Source organism: Schistocerca cancellata, chromosome 2 (assembly GCF_023864275.1).
Source record: "Schistocerca cancellata isolate TAMUIC-IGC-003103 chromosome 2, iqSchCanc2.1, whole genome shotgun sequence".
Taxonomy (NCBI): domain Eukaryota; kingdom Metazoa; phylum Arthropoda; class Insecta; order Orthoptera; family Acrididae; genus Schistocerca; species Schistocerca cancellata.
The window spans coordinates 1,114,942,609-1,114,960,551 of NC_064627.1; the positions used below are offsets into that span (position 1 = coordinate 1,114,942,609).

Below are 17,943 nucleotides of genomic sequence, written 5' to 3' on the forward strand. Positions count from 1 at the left end.
AAGCCAAGAATTTAATGCCTGCAGTCATTACATACAGGGTGTCCATAATTAAAGTTCCAGCATCAAAATGCTGCGGAAAGAGAATTGGCACTTACAATGCCATAAAATTTGAACATTACTTTGTTGACACAAGGGGAAACATTGTGGAACAACAACAAAAAATTAATGAAAATTTTATAAACAGATAGCACGGCAAATGTCTTGGTTTAAATGGGGTCAGCTTCAGATGACATATGAATCGCAATAAGTTTGTGTTGTACATTACACCATTTGTATTGTTCTGTGTGCATGACAGTCAAATTCTTACACCCCCCCCCCCCCCCCCCACACACACACACGCGCGCGCACACACACACACACACACACACACACACACACACACACACACACACACACACACCTCCAGGAGTGGCGGGTTCGTACTTGGCTACCACGGAGCCCCAGCCTCAGGAACATCTTTCCCTTCCATGCTGCATGTCTTATCCACTTGCTATTCTTTTCCCCCTCCCTTGGGGAACATCTCTGGGATGTTGTGGAAATGTGTTATGCATATACAGTGGACAATACAGATCTTTCTCTCCATCGTTTTTTTTTTTTTTTATTATTTTTTTTATTTATTATTATTATATATCCACCTTCCGCTTCGGTGTTCCAGGTTCCTCTTTTTCTTCTTTTTCTCTGTGCACTCTTGAAGGCTGGCCCATGCATCTGTTGTGTAACAGATAACTGGTTGATGCTTAAGTTCAGCTCCAGATTGACAGGTATGGTTCACATGTTCCCCCTGGTACAGACCAGGCCCAGGGGAGGGTGATTGCCTGCACTGCTACCTTATCAAATTGCCAAGTGATCCCTGTCACGTGTCTGGGAGGTTTGAACAATCACCTAAGATGGGTGCGTCTTTATCTGAGGAGGGTTCCCAGTTTGAGATGCTGGCAGTCATCTAGGATTTTCTTGTAATGAGACAGTCATCATCTTTCCAGTCAGTGTCTACCGAATGTAAACATAATGAGGCTAATGATTCAAAGACCCTCCCAGCTGCACCACAGTTTCTCGTGGTTTCACATACTGAAGATGGTCAGTTCTTTTCTATGGGAAATGCATTCATTATTCAGAAAGATATTGAGGCAGTTGCTGGCCCTGTGAAGTCCTGCTCTCATTTACTCAATGGCAATTTGCTTTTGCAGACTACTTCCTATTTTCAAGCACAACACCTGCTTGCAGCTTCGCTCCTCCATGGCTATCCTATTTGTGTCGAGGCCATCGAATGCTGAATTCTTTCCTTGGTGTTATTTACACTAGACTGCTCGATGTTTTGACTGAGGCAGAAATCCAAATGTAGCTCTCTGATCAGTGTGTCAATGCAGTCCATCGGGTGATGAAAAAGGTAGATGCTTCCTTAGTGTCCACATTCACTCTTTTTCTCACTTTCGATACAGGGGAACTGCCATCGAAGATCAAAGCAAGTTACGAAGTTATCACATCTGACCGTACATTCTGGACCTGATGCGCTGCAACCAGGGTCATCGTTACAACCGTACTCAAGTGTCCTGTCGACACCTGGCCAAATGTGTAACCTGTGGCAGGGATGCTCATGAGGGTGAGTGCCCACCTCCTCCTCCCTGCTGTATCAACTGCAGTGGCAACTATGCCACCTCATCCCGAGATGGTCCCGTGTATCTCAGTGAGCGGGATGTCCAGGTGATCCGGGTGAAGGAAAAATTGCCGTACCCACACACTTGAAAGTTGTCGGCTAGTTGGAAACCGCGCGTTCGATCATCCGGTACTTTCAGTACTGTTCTTGCTACACCTTGCTCCACGGATGACATCACCACACAGACAAGTGACATCAAATTTGGCACTGCGATTGCAAAATAGCCCAGTGGCATGATAGCATCCCTGTCTCATCCTCCAGCTGTGCAACAAGCCACCAAACTTTTACGTCACAGAGCGATGTCATCTTCTACACAACTGGCGGTCGGAAAGGACAGGTGGAATACTCCCGCAAAGACTTCCTACATCCCTCAAGCCAACAAACATCTGAGTCTTCCTCTGCCAACCAGCAAAGCTCTAAGAAGTTAAACAGAGGCAAATGGAATCCTCCTTAAGACTCTGAGAACCTCTTCAATGGTGTCACCATGTGATACCCTCTGTCACCCAACCTCCTTGTCACCAGTGTGCACCACCAATTGTTTTTGTGCCCTGGACTCCGCAGGTCAACAAAGGGAGCATGTCGATGCCTCTGTCAGTCTTGTGTAGCAGGATGCCCCAGCCTCTCTGCCCTGGAAGTGAGTCTTCGAAGACTGGCACTCGGCAGCCACTGAGGTGACACCCCTTCATTTTTGCCTTCCTCCCCTGTCCTCATTATCACTCTCCTCCAATGGAACATTCGCGGCCTTAGATCCTATAAAAAGGACTTATAGCTGCTCTTACAATCGCAGCGTCTGCTTGTTCTCTGCCTCCAGGAAACAAAACTGCATCCTCACGACCGCTTTGTGCTCTTGCATTTCTTTCTGGTAAGCTTTGACCCCCCACCCCCCTCAAGGACGGCACCCCATCTCGTGGGTGAGTCGTGCAGCTCATTCGGGAGGAAGTTCATAGTCAACCCATCACCCTGACTACCCAGCATGAAGCTGCTGCAGTCTGCATTTTTTCTTCCTCCATGGACTTTTTCTCTTTGTTCCGTTTACATCCCTCTGTCATTCATTGTCACCAGGGCAGACTTCCTCCAGCTTATTGGGCAACTCCCTCACCCCTTTGTTCTGCTCGATGACTTTAATGCGCACCATCTCCTTTGGGGCTTGCCCAGAACCTGTCAGAGGTGCCCTCTGGCTGTCCTTCTCAATCACCTTAACCTCATCTGCCCACATTCCTTTCAGACTCAAGTCATGCCTTTTCCCATTTGGACCTCTCCTTCTGTGTTGCTCAGCTTGCACATAATCTCGAGTGGTCCATTCTCTCTGACACATACTCAAGCGATCATTTTCTGTGTGCTATGCGATTGCTGACTTCTTCTCCACCTATGTGCACACTCAAATGGCAGCTTTCTAAGGCCAACTAGAGGCTTTACTCCTCCCTGGTGACTTTTGCCAAACAACATTTCCCCACTTGCAATGACCAGGTAGAATATCTTACAAACGTTATCCTTACCACTGCAGAACATTCCGTTCCTCGCACTATTTCTTTGCCATGCCATGTCACAGTCCCTTGGTGGACTGAGGCATGCTGCGACTCTAATCACGTGCAGAGACGTGCTCTCCGCATTTTTAACTGTCATCCTACGGCGGAAAATTGCATTCATTTCAAAAAGTTGTGTGCATAGTGTTTTCACGTTCTTCGGGATAGCAAAACAGCTAGCTAGGTTTTCTTAACTAGTTCTTTTAACAGTTCCACACTGTCTTCCATCATTTGGGCCAACCTCCAATGGCTGGTTGGGATAAGGTTCATTCCCCAATTTCGTGCCTGACAGTAGCAGACGATGTCATAGTGGAGCCTGCTACTATCTCCAACACCTTGGGCCGCTATTTTACTGAGGTTTCGAGCTCCACCCACTATCACTCTGCCTTCCTCCCGTGGAAATGAGTGGAGGAGGCTCAGGTGACATCTTTCTCTCCTCAGAATCGTGAGTGCTACAATGCCGCTTTTACTATGAGGGAGCTAGATCATGCTTTTACTTCATTCTGATCTTTCGCCCCAGGGCCGGATGATGTTCACATTAAATTGTTGCAGAACCTTTCTATTGCAGACAAGCAGTTTCTCCTTCATACTTACTATCACATCAGGTCAGAGGGCACATTTCCCAGACACTGGTGTGAAGTCCCTGTCATACCCATACTTAAGCCCAGCAAGGACAAACACTTTCCTTAAAGCTGTCACCCCAGTTCTCTCACCAGCTGTGTTTGCAACATTATGCAACATATGAATCGTGCCCAGCTGGTATGGTGGCTCGAGTCTTGCCATTTATTAACCACCGCACAGTGTGGATGTCGAGTGCTTTGTTCTGCAGTTGACCGTATTGTCACTGCCTACCCCTGTCCTGATTGATTTTCTGTGGAAATAACAGACTGTGGCCTGTTGCTCTTCCATTTGTTGGCTCTATGAAATTCCTGGGGCTCAGGAAACTGTCTTGGTCCTCCCATGTGTATTACCTGCCTGCCTGCCTGCTGTACCTGCTCCCTCACTGTCCTCTGTGTCCTCGGCGGTACTTCCTGGGGAGCAGATCGGATTACCCTCCTCCATTTGCATCAGTTCCTTGTCCATTCGAAACTAGACAATTGACGTTTCGTTTATGCATCTGCACCACCATCCCTCGTATGCTGTCTCAATACTATCCACCACCATGGCATCCGTTTGGCCATTGGATACTTTTACACTAGCACGGTTGCTGAAGCAGCTGAACTACTGTCATACCACCTTGACTTCCTCCTCGGCAGATACGCGTGCCATTTGTCTGCCGTGCCTGGCCACCCATCCTCTGCCTCCTTCTTTGATGACTCCTTTGATCGTCAACTTGTGGCACATCCCTCTTCTCTGTTACCTCTTGGAGTTCGCTTTTGGCTCATGCCGCAGCAATTAACTTCACACTACTGCCACTTTCCCAATGGGTGTGAACCCTTCACCGCCTAGGCTTCGTGCAGTGGTCTGTGTTCACCTTTTCCTGCATTTACATCCTAAAGGTGTTACTCTAGTCTCGCCCTATCGCCATAAATTTCATGACATTGGCACAGAACTTCGCAATAGTATCTTTGTGTATACTGATGGCATTTGGACTGACTGGTGTTGGGTGTGCCTTTGTCATTGGCATCGAGGTTTTTCAGTATCAGCTTGCGGAACAGTGCTCAGTATTTATAGCAGACCTCTTTGCCCTCTATATCCCACGCAGTACATCCAGCGACACTGGCTTTCCATTTGCATCATCTGCTCGTACCCTCTCTCTGACCTTCAGAGCCTGTGTTTTGTATACCGTCCATCTCTTGGTGCAACAAGTGCAGGAAAGCTGTCACTTAATCACTCTTGATGGAGCCCCTGTGATGTTTTTGTGGGTTTGTGGTCACGTTGGGATGACGGGGAAATTAGGCCACTGACGCTGCAGTCTAGGCTACAGTCCTCCTCGTACCTTGGCCTGCTAGTTCTTCCACTCCCTCCGATGATCTGTGTTGCCACCTGTCTGCAGGTAGTGTAACTTTAGCCTAACCACTGGTCCTCCCTTCATGGGAACAAGCTCCAGGGAGCTAAGCCTCTCCCAACGGCTTGGGCAACATCCTCTTGGCTCTCTTGCCACGAGAGGATTTTAGCTAGGTTGCTTACTGGGCACTGTCTTTTCAGCCATTGTCATTTGTGAAGTGGCACTCCCAGACCACTAAGTGCTCATTGCCATCAACCTCTGATGGTTCACAATTTCCTGACAGGATGCCCCCTTTTTATAACCCCTTACGTTCTCATTTGTGTTTGCCATCTGAGTTACCAACCGTTTTAGTGAGTGACGCACTGGCTGTCGAATGTGTTTTACGTTTTATGTGTCATAGTAATACGGCGAATGATATTTAATCACTAGTTCACGATATCCGTTTCTCTGTGGCTTATTTTATAGTCCTTTCTCCAAGTCCCTTTTTTTTTTAGCTTTCTTTCCTTCCGTCAGTTGGGCTTAACTGACTAGTCATTTTTAGCTCCATTTTTCTCTTTGTGTTCCACAGTTCTGCCATGGGCGCGTATGACCTTAGTTGTTTTTGCACCCTAAAAGAAAACAACTAAACAAATTGCACAAGTTCAGCAATTAACGGTAGTGGCATTGTTAATCAGGTAAGCCCATCCACAACAACAAGGTCGTACCACATCAAATGGTAGAAATTTGTTTTTAACTGTCCTGGGGCCAAAAAAATGCATAAAAAGCAAAAGGTCATTGGTTTCTTGTTGTCATGAGAATGGTGCAAGACATGTTCAATATGCTGTCCACTATTTTTTGCCATAATTTGAAATTCAGAAAGAGTGTGTTCCACAACAGATCAAAGTGTCTCGGGAGTTACATTCAGAATGAGTTCCGCAATGCATACCACCAATTCGGCTGTGTTCATAACTGGGACACTGAACACAACCACCTGCAGATAAGCCCACAGGCAGAAGTCGCACAGATGAAGATCAGGTGACCAGCATTTTTTTACGCACAGTGCTCACAGGCATGTCTAGTGTTCAAGCAATTCCTTGTGCACTGCATGTTTGCACAGCACCACTTGACCTCTCCTGCAATACTGTGGCCATATCTTCGACAGACATGGATCAGCTGCTTTACTCCCTCCACCACAATGCACGTCAAAAGAACGAACCTGTTTTATTTTTAGTGTTGTAATAATTTCCTCTGGAGCCTTATCAGACATTGGACCAGTACCTTTTTTCATACCTTTGAGTGTGTCTGATTTCTGCAGAGCTACTCATGCATCTTTAGCCTGAAGTGTAAAATTTTTTCAATTATTTTCATGTGCAGGCGAAATATCTGCATATACTGTGTTGAAATACACACACTACAGTTGCGTTTCCTCAAAGTAAACAGAAAAAATGGTTACCTTGTGTGGCACAGTTGTGTTACTGGGCTTCAGATTACATGAAAAGGACAAGCTTGGTGGTGATCGGGTCAAATATAGGACAACTGTGTTTGTTAATGACATATAGCACTTCTCATTAGTCCCACTTGCCACTAATTACGAGCATATCTGCCAAAAGTAGGTGCATAACTGAAGATGTGTTCACTTTATACCTCCTACACCATGGTTCTACTGACATCGGTCTCTTACAGACCTTATGCATCTTCCCTTTTAATCCTCTTGTTAGAAGATTTCAGCACACACACAGTGTGATGTGGAGCTGATAAGATCTGTTGAGAGGGTAAAGTTAGAGTTTCTCATCGTCTGCTATCTTTATATTACTCAAGCTACTATTTGGTGTGTGGTACATAAACTATCTTGATCATGTTGAGGACAATTTTAATGATTAATGAAGACTGCCTCAGCTATATTGTTACACATTTATTGTGCAATGATCAGTTTCATTCTTAGAACATCTTCAGGTTGTCAAGTTATGCAAAAGTCGTGGAATAAACATTCTGTTGACCACTTGACTTAAAGTATGGTGAGCAGGCACAGTATGCTGCATAGAGGCTGTGTATGTCATGGCTTTAGCACAATTTGACAACCTGAAGACTTTCTAAGAACAAAACTGGTTGTTGCACAATAAATTAGATTAGATTAGATTTACTTTCATTCCAATTGATCCGTAGTGAGGAGGTCCTCCAGGATGTGAAACATGTCAGGAAAACAACAATACATGACAAATATTTACAACTAAAACAAATAAGCTAATGTACCATTCCACAGGTCCCAAGTGGAATGATCGTCATTTTTTAATGAACACTAAGAGTCATTTTACAAATATTAATGCACTGAATTTAAAATAAAAAAGTTTTTTATTTATTTATAAGGTAATAAACATGTAATACAACTACTGTAATACTTATTTACAATGAACACATTACTGCACTGAAATGGTGCAGAAGTTAGATTATACTTACACACACACACACACACACACACACACACACACACACACACACACACAAATTTTCAATGAATGCATTACTGCACTGAAATTGTGCAGAAGTTATGTTGTACTTATATACAAATCAGTTGGTTTTACTAAGAAATTCATCAATGGAGTAGAAGGAGTTGGCCACCAATAAATCCTTTAGGCTTCTCTTAAACTGAATTTCATTGGTTGTTAAGCTTTTTATGGCTGCTGGCAAGTTATTGAAAATGTGTGTTCCTGAATAATGCACACCTTTTTGTACAAGACTAAGTGACTTTAAATCCTTGTGAAGATTATTCTTATTTCTGGTATTGATTCCATGAATTGAGCTGTTGGTTTGAAAAAGTGATATATTTTTAATGACAAATTTCATTAAGGAATAAATATATTGGGAAGCTGTAGTTAGTATCCCTAGTTCCCTAAACAGGCTTCTGCAGGATGTTCTTGAGTTCACACCACATATAATTCTTACTGCACGTTTTTGTGCCCAGAAAACTTTAGCTTGGCTTGATGAATTACCCCAAAAAATAATCCCATATGACATTATGGAATGAAAGTAAGCATAGTATGCCAACTTTTTCATTTTTATATCCCCTATGTCTGACAAAATTCGCATTGCAAACAGAGATTTGTTAAGACGCTTCAGTAGTGCTGTGGTGTGCTCCTCCCAGTTGAATTTATTATCAAGCTGTAATCCCAAGAATTTAACACTGTCCACTTCTTCTATCTTCTTGTCATCGTATGTTAGACATATACTCTTGGGACACCCCTTACAGGTTCTGAACTGCATGTAGTGTGTTTTTTCAAAGTTTAGTGACAAAGAATTGGCTAGGAACCAGTGATTAATGCCCACAAATATTTTATTGGCTGATCTTTCTAAGACTACACTTGATTTGCTATTTATTACAATGTTTGTATCATCGGCAAACAAAACAAACTTGGCATCTGGTAATGTTACTGATGAAAGGTCATTGATATACACAAGAAAAAGTAAGGGCCCCCAAATGGAACCTTGTGGGACCCCACATGTAATTAGTTCCCAGTTGGATGATGCCTGATAACTTGATACATGTCTCTTTCCTAATAACACCCTTTGTTTCCTGCCAGAGATATAAGATTTGAACCATTTTGCAGCATTTCCTGTTACACTATAATATTCTAGTTTACTTAAAAGTATATTGTGATTTACACAGTCAAATGCCTTAATTATGTGCATTAATAAAGCTGAGATGGTTTTCATTAATCATTGAAGCAAAATCTACCTGTATCATTTTCCCACTTCCTATTCAGTGCACAGGAAGAAATATTCAGTATGCCTCTGTGTAATTAATAAACATAGTGAAAACTTAATCAAACCTGATTATAAAAGTATTTACACCTAGACTAGATGTCTCTTTGTTCATCACGTCTTGCTTGTTGACAGTGGTGACTGTGATGTTACATGCATTTGGTACAATGTGCTGCGTCATGAGTAGCTGGCTTCTCGCTGAGAGAAGCAGCAGCTCACCAGCCTCTATACATACACTTGAAATGCGGCCAGTTCTGTAAATTTCCTTTTGCCAACTTTACGCTGTCATAAATAGTGTGTAGAATGTTAAGGGGACACTTGGTTGCACAGATTTGTAAATTATGCAGCCATAATCTGGGAAGACCAATTAAACTCATTGTATAACCACAACAGTAGGATGTGTCTATGTCTAACTCTATCACTGAGGCACATATGAATATATGTAGAACTTACGGATATTTTGCAGATCATCAGAAAAGGTAAAACAAACAATCTACTGGTCGGGATGAAATTTCTCCATGTTCACTTAAACAGTGCTAACATAATCTAGCATAGTGGTTAGACTGTCAGCAAGAGCATGCCGCCAGTTTCTGCTACTAATAAGGCGAGTACACCATTCGCTTCTTACATATTTTTACAAGCTTCAAACAGGAGCGACTTATTTTCGGTTATCCATGTAGTTACTAGTTTATTTTTGTAATTTCTTGGTGTCCGAGTGCTTACTAGGCACAACCTTTTATTTCAATAACAGTGTAGTGTACAGTACCGCCGTTGCTATTGACCGTTGTATCGACCCTCGTATTGTACAGACTTTTGTTTGTTTGGTTAGAACAGCTCCGTGTCAGACCGTCAGTGAGAGATCACTTCGATTTCCCACTGCTAATAAGGCAAGTACACAGTTCGTTTGTTGCACATTTTTACGAGCTTCAGACAGGAGTGACTGCAGTAATGGATAGGAACTGTGATTGTTGTGTACAGATACGAGTTGAGTTGGCGACCCTTTGCTCACAGCACCAGGCTGCGTTGGCTTCCGTTACACAGCTTGAGGCTGCTGCCAAGGGGCGTCACTGTGGGGGATCAAACGCGAGGGACATCAAGCACGTCCCATGTGTCCTTCGATCGGTCCACTGCTGTGACTGCCCCAGGTACTGCCTGCACTGAGGTTGACTCCTCACCCATGGTTGAGTGGGAGATCATTCCAAAGTCTGACAGGCAGCGAAAAACTTTCCGAGGGCCCGATTATAGGCCCTCCCCGGTTCGTTTGACGAACAGGTTTCGGGCGTTATCTGTGGCTGACGATGTCTCTGAGCCAGATGCAATCATCCACCCTGTTCCAGAGGAAGCTTCTCGGCCCGCAGTGTCTGGGCATTCACAGAGGTTGGGTTTACTGGTAGTTGGGAGCTCCAATGTTAGGCACGTAATGGGGCCCCTTAGGAACATGGCTGCCCAGGAGGGGAAGGAAGCTAGTGTCCACTCCGGGTGCGTTCCAGAGGAAGCCATTCCAGATGTGGAAAGGGTGCTTCCGAATGCCATGAAGAGTACAAGGTGCAGCCAACTGCAGGTGGTGGCTCATGTCAGCGCCAATGAAGTGTGTCGCTTTGGATCAGAGCAGATTCTGTCTGGTTTCGGGTGGCTAGTGGAAACGGTAAAGACTGCCAGTCTTGCTTCCGAGATTAAGACGGAGCTCACCATCTGCAGCATCATCGATAGAACCGACTGTGGTCCTTTGGTGCAGAGCCGAGTGTCTGAATCAGAGGCTCAGGCAGTTCTGTGACTTGCGCCATCGGGTGGTGAGTTTCCAGGTTCTGTTTAATAGGTCAGGAGTCCCCTACACACAGGAGGTGGCTACACGGGTAGCAGGGGCTGTGTGGGAGGGATTGGGCGGTTTTTTAGGTCAGAGGGTGTCAGGGAACCACAGAAGGGATGTCCGTCTAAAAGTGGGCAGGTAAAACACAGTAAGGTAGTTGTAGAAATGATTGGTATTGTAGTTATAAATTGTAGCTGTGTTGGGAAAGGACCAGAGCTCCAAGCCCTAATAGAAAGCACTGAAGCTCAAATAGTTGTAGGTACAGAGAGCCGGCTAAAGCCGGAAATAAGTTCAGCTGAAATTTTTTCAAATGATCTAAGAGTGTTCAGAAAGGATAGATTAAATACAGTTGGGGGTGGAGTATTTATTGCTGTCAGAAGTAGTTTGCCTTGTAGCGAAATTGGAGTAGATAGTTAGTGCGAAATAGTATGGGTAGAGGTTATACCTGACAATTGGACTAAACTAAACTATTCATTGGATTGTTTTACTGACCCCCCCCCCCCCCCCCCCAACTAAGAAGATATAGTTGCTGAACAGTTCAAAGAAAACTTGAGTCTCATTTCAAGTAAGTACCCCACTCATACAATTATAGTCGGTGGCGACTTCAATCTACCCTCAATATGCTGGAAAAATTATACGTTTAAAGCCGGCGGCAGGCATAAAACGTCATCCGAAAATGTACTGAATGCTTTCTCAGAAAATTATTTAAAATAACTAGTTCATGAGCCTACTCGAAGCATAAATGGTTGTGAAATCATACTTGACCTTTTAGCAACAAATAATCCTGGACAAATAGTGAATATTGTGACAAATTCAGGGATTAGCGACCACAAGGCAGTTGCTGCTAGGCTGAATACCGTAACACCTACAACCATCAAAAAGAATTGCAAAGTACATACATCTAAAAAAGCTGATAAAAATGCTCTTAATGGCTTCTTAAGAGACAGTCTTCACTCCTTCCAATCTGATCATGTAAGTGTAGAAAAGTTGTGGAATTTTCAAAGAGATAGTATCGACTGCAATTGAGAGATATATACCACATAAATTAATAAGTGATGGTACTGATCCCCCATGGTACACAAAACAAGTCAGATTGTTGCTGCAGAAGCAATGAAAAAAGCATGCCAAATTTAAAAGAACGCAAAATCCCCAAGATTGGCAAAGTTTTACAGAAGTTCGAAATATAGCGCATACTTCAATGTGAGATGCTTTTGATAATTTCCGCAATGAAATTCTGTCTTGAAATCTGGCAGAAAACCCAAAGAGATTCTGGTCATACTTAAAGAACACCAGTGGCATGACGAAATCAGTACCTTCACTGTGCGAAAACAACAGTGTAGTCACTGATGACAGTGCCACTAAAGCAGAGTTATTAAAAACGGTTTTCCAAAACTCCTTCACCAAAGAAGATGAAGTAAATATTCCTGAATTCCAATCAAGAGCAACTGCCAAGATGAGACACATAGAAGTAGATATCCTCGGTGTAACAAAGCAGCTTAAATCACTTAATAAAGGCAAGGCCTCTGGTCCAGATTGTATACCAGTCAGGTTCCTCTTGGAGAATGCTGATAAAATAGCTCCATATTTAGCAATTATATACAACCACTCGCTCACAAAAAGATCCGTACCTAAAGATTGGAAAATTGCTCAAGCCTCACAGATACCCAAAAAGGGAAGTAGGAGTAATTCGCTGAATTACAGGCCTATATCACTGATGTCAATTTGCAGTAGGGTTTTGGAACATATACTGTATTCGAACATTATGAAGTACCTTGAAGAAAATGATTTATTGACACATAGTCAGCACAGATTCAGAAAATATAATTCTTGTTAAACACAACTAGCTCTTTATACTCACGAAGTAATAAGTGCCATTGACGGGGGATGTCAAATTGATTCCATATTTTTATGTATAGAAGGTTTTTGACACCGTTCCTCAAAAATGTCTTCTTACCAAACTGCGTGCCTACGGAGTATCGCCTCAGTTGTGCGACTGGATTTGTGATTTCCTGTCAGAAAGGTCACAGTTCGTAGTAGTAGACGGGAAGTCATCAAGTAAAACAGAAGTAATATCCGACGTTCCCCAAGGAAGTGTTACAGACCCTCTATTGTTCCTGATCTATATTAATGACAAGAAACAACTTGAGTAGACGTCTTAGATTGTTTGCAGATGATGCTGTCATTTATCATCTTGTAAAGTCATCAGATGATCAGAATGACTTGCAAAATGATTTAGATATGATATCTGTATGGTGCAAAAAGTGGCAATTGACCCTGAATAAAGAAAAATGTGAAGTTATTCGCATGAGTACTAAAAGAAATCATCTAAATTTCGATTACGTGATAGTTCACACAAATCTGAAGGCTGTAAATTCAGCTAAATACTTAGGGATTACAATTACAAATAACCTAAGTTGGAACGATCACATAGATAATATTGTGGGTAGAGCAAACCAAAGACTGTTATTCATTGGCAGAACACTAGGAGGGGCAACAGGTCTACTAAAGAGACTGCTTACACCATGCTTGTCCGCCCTATTTTGTATTGCCAGTGCGGTGTGGGATCCGCATCAGGTGGGACTGACGGATGACATCAAAAAAGTACAAAGAAGGGCATCTTGGTTTGTATTATCGCGAAATAGGGAAGATAGTGTCGCAGACATGATACACGAATTGGAGTGGCAGTCATTAAAACAAAGGTGTTTTTTGTTGCGACGGGATCTTCTCATGAAATTTCAATCACCAGTTTCTTCTCTGATTGCAAAAACATTCTGTTGGCACCCACCTACATAGGGAGAAATGATCATCACAATAAAATAAGGGAAATCAGGGCTCGCACAGAAAAATTTAAGTGCTCATTTTTCCCGCATGCCGTTGGAGAGTGGAACAGTAGAGAGGCAGCTTGAAGGTCGTTCATTGAACCCTCTGCCAGGCACTTTATTGTGAATAGCAGAGTAATCACGTAGATGTAGATGTAGACATATCCTTTGATGCATCTAATAAATAGTGTCTTAAGAGGAGTGGTGTTCTGCAATATATGAAATTGAGGAATTGTTAAACCTCTCTACAAAAATAGTGATAAATAATTAGTAGAAAATTACAGACCACTTGCTTTAGCTTCAATTTTTAGTAAGTTAATTGAAAAAAACAATTCTGAAATATACGATAGAGCATTGTAATATGCATAACCTCCTGGGAGATTTTCAGCTTGGTTTTAGGAGCAGTTGTAGCCCAGTGACAGCAGCACTATGATTTATGCTGAAAGTTCTTAACAGAATTGTTGAATGATGCAAGTAGCTGGAGTTTTCCTAAATCTATCAAAGGCTTGTGATAAGGTTGATCATGAGATACTCCTATCAAAATTGGCCACAGTGCAAAACTTTTGCACCTTATTACATCTTAAAATAAAAAAAAAAAGACAGTGTACTGCAGTCCACACAATAATGGTGAAATATTAAAAAGTTATAGGTCAAGGGACATGAATATTAAATTGTGTGTGCTTCAGGGATTGACAATGTCAATTCATTTTTACATGCTATGTCAACGACTTCCCAAGTACATTTAAAAATGATACCTTCATTACAGTGTATGCAGATGACACTTCAGGCCTTTGTTGGGGAGATGATATATTTAATCTAGGCATGTATATATGGCAAAGGCAAAGTTTGAAAATGATGTGAAAGTCAACTTAAAAAAAAAAAAAACTTTCAGTGTTTGTGATTTGCAAAATTGTATTGATTCTCAAGTAACATATTAGGGAAATCTGCTATGGGTGTAAATTCTTAGGTACATGCATAGACAGCAGACTATCATAGACATATCGTAGCACTTTCATCTAACTTATATTTTTTGAGAAGAAAACCTCCATATGCCACCAACCAAACGACGAGGATGAAGTATTTCAGATAAATTCATCCCTTTGTTGCATATAGTCTTGCATTATGGGGTGGTGCTTCCAAAACTTCAGTAGACAGAGTGAAACTGCAGAAAAGAGCTCTGAGAACATTACACAAAAAAGAAGCTAGATCATCGTGCTAGGGATTGTTTATAGTTTTTAAAATTATGACTGACTATTCTGTGTACATTTTTGAAACAATAAAACTAGCTGTAGAAGATAAGAAATATACATGCCGTAATGCATAAATTTGTGAACATAACACTGGACAAGTACAGAATTATCATATGGTAAACAGGAGACTGAGGGGGAGGGGGGGGGGGGGGGAACTGCAAACAGACCATACATTAAAGGAGTAAAATATCTGACTGCACTATCAAGGAAACTGTTAACTGGTGAAAAATTCAAAAAACATCTAAAATCATGGATCATTGAGCAGTGCTACGATAGTGACCATAGAAACTAAAATCTAATTTATTATTATGTAAAATAATTGACTTTATCCTTTAGGAACTGTTATAAAATAAATTTAGATTGTTTACTGTTTGTATTTAGTGTACTACCAGTTGCTATGCATGTAATTCCATGTTTCATGTAAGTAAATTACCAAAAGGTACGGACCTGAATATACCTACTTTCGGATCAATGCTGTTCACTCTGTGGTGGTTTCACTTCCCAACCATATCACTAACTATGAAGCTGAGAAGTTTGCGATTCTGAGGACACTGACAAAACCATAAATATCTTGTTCACTTAGATTCCCAGAGAGCCCTGCAACTTGCCGCATGGAGTCACACAGATGAGACTGTTTTGCAGTACTTCAGGAAATCCATCTCCATTTACTACAAAGGGAAGTGAGCCTCATTTGACCAGTTACCAGGGCATGTGAGTCAGATGCAAAGAGGAAGCAGACATACCAAAGATAAATACAGAGTTTTCTTCCTCTTATTCTTCATCCTCCTGCTCCTCCTCCTTCCTTGTTCACAAAACCTTTACAATCACATTTTTTCTCCCACAGTTTTGTCATTCGGCATTTCCTCCCATTGTAGTCCTCTTTGATAAACATCAACATTGGTGCTTGTGCTGTGCTATCTTCAGTGCATCACATTTTTACTCACTGCATGGCAAGAGTATCTCTAGGTTTGAAGAAGAAAGTCAATTTTTGATGATGATGGTTCAAATTGTTATATTATGTTTAATGTTGAGAGAACATGCAAAACTGGACAGGAGGAGACTACGCTGAATTACAGAGTGAGGCTCAGCCACTTCTGTTAATGATCTAGCAGCCAGATGTATTTGTTTTAGTTTTAAAGTTATCACATACCTCTTCTTGCTTTGGGAATGTAATTGCTTTCTGTCTTTCAGACAATATTTCACCACGCTCACTTCACTATGAAAGCATAGAAATCATACGTGACAATGACCGTGGTGGATATTGTCAAATGTTTTGATTTTCATCTAGAATTAACACGAAAATTAGAACCTTTAATATAACATTTGTCATGAAAGACTTCATGGTTATATTATTTGTAATTTAACATTTTTTTTACATCTGGAAGATATTAAGAAAAGAGCACAAATACTTGATCATACATATTTGAGAGAAGTTATTACCTGAAAAGTGTGTATATAAATTATTATACAGGTTTCTTCAAAATGATCTAGACACTTTCAAGTGATTGGGAAAAAATGTTTGTATTGTGGTAAGGTATTACATGATTTTGTGTGTGGAAATGGCAACTCAAGAAGTTTTTTTATTTATTTTTTTAGTGATCTTCAGTAACATGGCTGCCAGATGAGTAGAGAAGCATTTTGTGTGCCTTAATTGTGCACGAGTGAGTCTGCAACCATATGTCAATGCAAAACTATTTCTACAAACGTTTCTCATCTTGTGTAATGGCTTGGAGCAACTGAATCCAATATTGTTTCCATTCCCAGACATTTCCTCAGCACTCTCCAAACAGTTGGTTGTGGAATTCGTAGCTCGCTACCGGCACAATCAATTGATTTTTGTGAGCTTCTAAAGAATGTACTCTTCGTCCATTCAACCCATTCCTCAGATGTTAATAGCACTTACATCATTTGTCTTTAGAGGCCCATTCTGTTTTGTATCCATCCTATTTTATACTTATGTATCCATTGGTAAATTGATTGTGTGGCAGGTGGAGCCTTGTTAAATATCGCCCTGAATTTCCAGTACACTGTTGTTGCAGACTCACTCCTACAAAACTCCATGCTGCAAAATGCCTTCTCCATTGGTTTGGCAACCAAGTGTCGATCATTTTGAATAACCCTCTAAATCATAATTACTGTTTTTATTTTCAAAGCATCAAATGATAGTTCAGTTACTTACAGTGTCTTTGTTGTTTCAGACTATACAACATGGTTTCCCAAACAAACCAACATCACTTGCGTGGGATCCAACCCTTCGTCTGTTGGCACTGGGAACTGCTTCTGGAGCCATTAAAGTGTATCCTCTTACTATTAATATTCTAGAATATTAGTCGATGTTAAATTATACCAAAACATATGAAACAAATAGTTCATGATGCATTTTCAAATGTGTGCCCAGTCAAATGATATTTCCAGTATATCGTGACATGTTAAACAAATTGAACAAAATGAAATTGTGCAAATTCTCAGTAGTGATGAAACAAATATTTAATCTCATTTCACTGTCTGACCATATACCAGATATTAAGTGAATATTTTAAATTTATGAAATTTATTTATAAATTTATTATATTTATATTATATTTATTTATTATATTTATAAAAGGTGGAATTCCATGTTGTGATTAGCCACACGCAGTCAGTCAGTTTCTGTTCCAAAGGGTGCTCTACCATTTATAAAAGGTGGAACTTCAGTGAAAAGTCTTTCACTACATACACTGCTGGATGGTGCTGAAAAATAAATCCTAATGAACTTTGTCAAATTCGTACACTGTCACATTAGGCAATGCTAATTATTTTCCAAATATAAGGGGTACAATTGACGAAGTTTCGAACAGGCTTCAAATATTAGGCATTCTTGCTTGCAGTTGGGTTGATTCTTGACCATCACACTGATACTTAATATTTTCATTTGCCACCTCAGTAAACCAATCACAGAAGTGTCGTGAGCTTTGAGTCACAGTTGATTCAGTCTTCTCATATGTACTTATTTTAATAGGCATTGGGGATGAACTGTTACTGGTGGAAGGTTCTTCACAAAATCTCAGTACCGTAGGATCTTCTGTTGTCCTCTTTGACAATCCTTAATCTTTCTTGAATCTCGGATCAAGAAAAATTGAAATTGAGTAAACTGGGAATCATTTTAGGAAGAGAAGTGACTTTCTAATTCAGCTTTCTATGAGACACTCACGTGTAGTAAGTCGTGGATTC

At 41.2% G+C, this 17,943-nt stretch overlaps 1 protein-coding gene across 6 annotated transcripts in view; it reads left to right on the forward strand.

Moving 5' to 3' along the window:
• Positions 1-17,943, forward strand: part of LOC126163145 (lethal(2) giant larvae protein homolog 1) — a 379,746-nt gene that overhangs the window by 68,294 nt on the left and 293,509 nt on the right. For all 6 annotated transcript variants that reach the window (XR_007535167.1, XM_049920072.1, XM_049920074.1 and 3 more), the window contains exon 2: positions 16,932-17,029. Coding sequence is in view for 5 of the 6 variants with exons in the window: in XM_049920072.1 (XP_049776029.1) it covers positions 16,932-17,029 (98 nt within the window). In the remaining variant the exon portion in view is untranslated. The remainder of the gene's footprint in view (positions 1-16,931; positions 17,030-17,943) is intronic.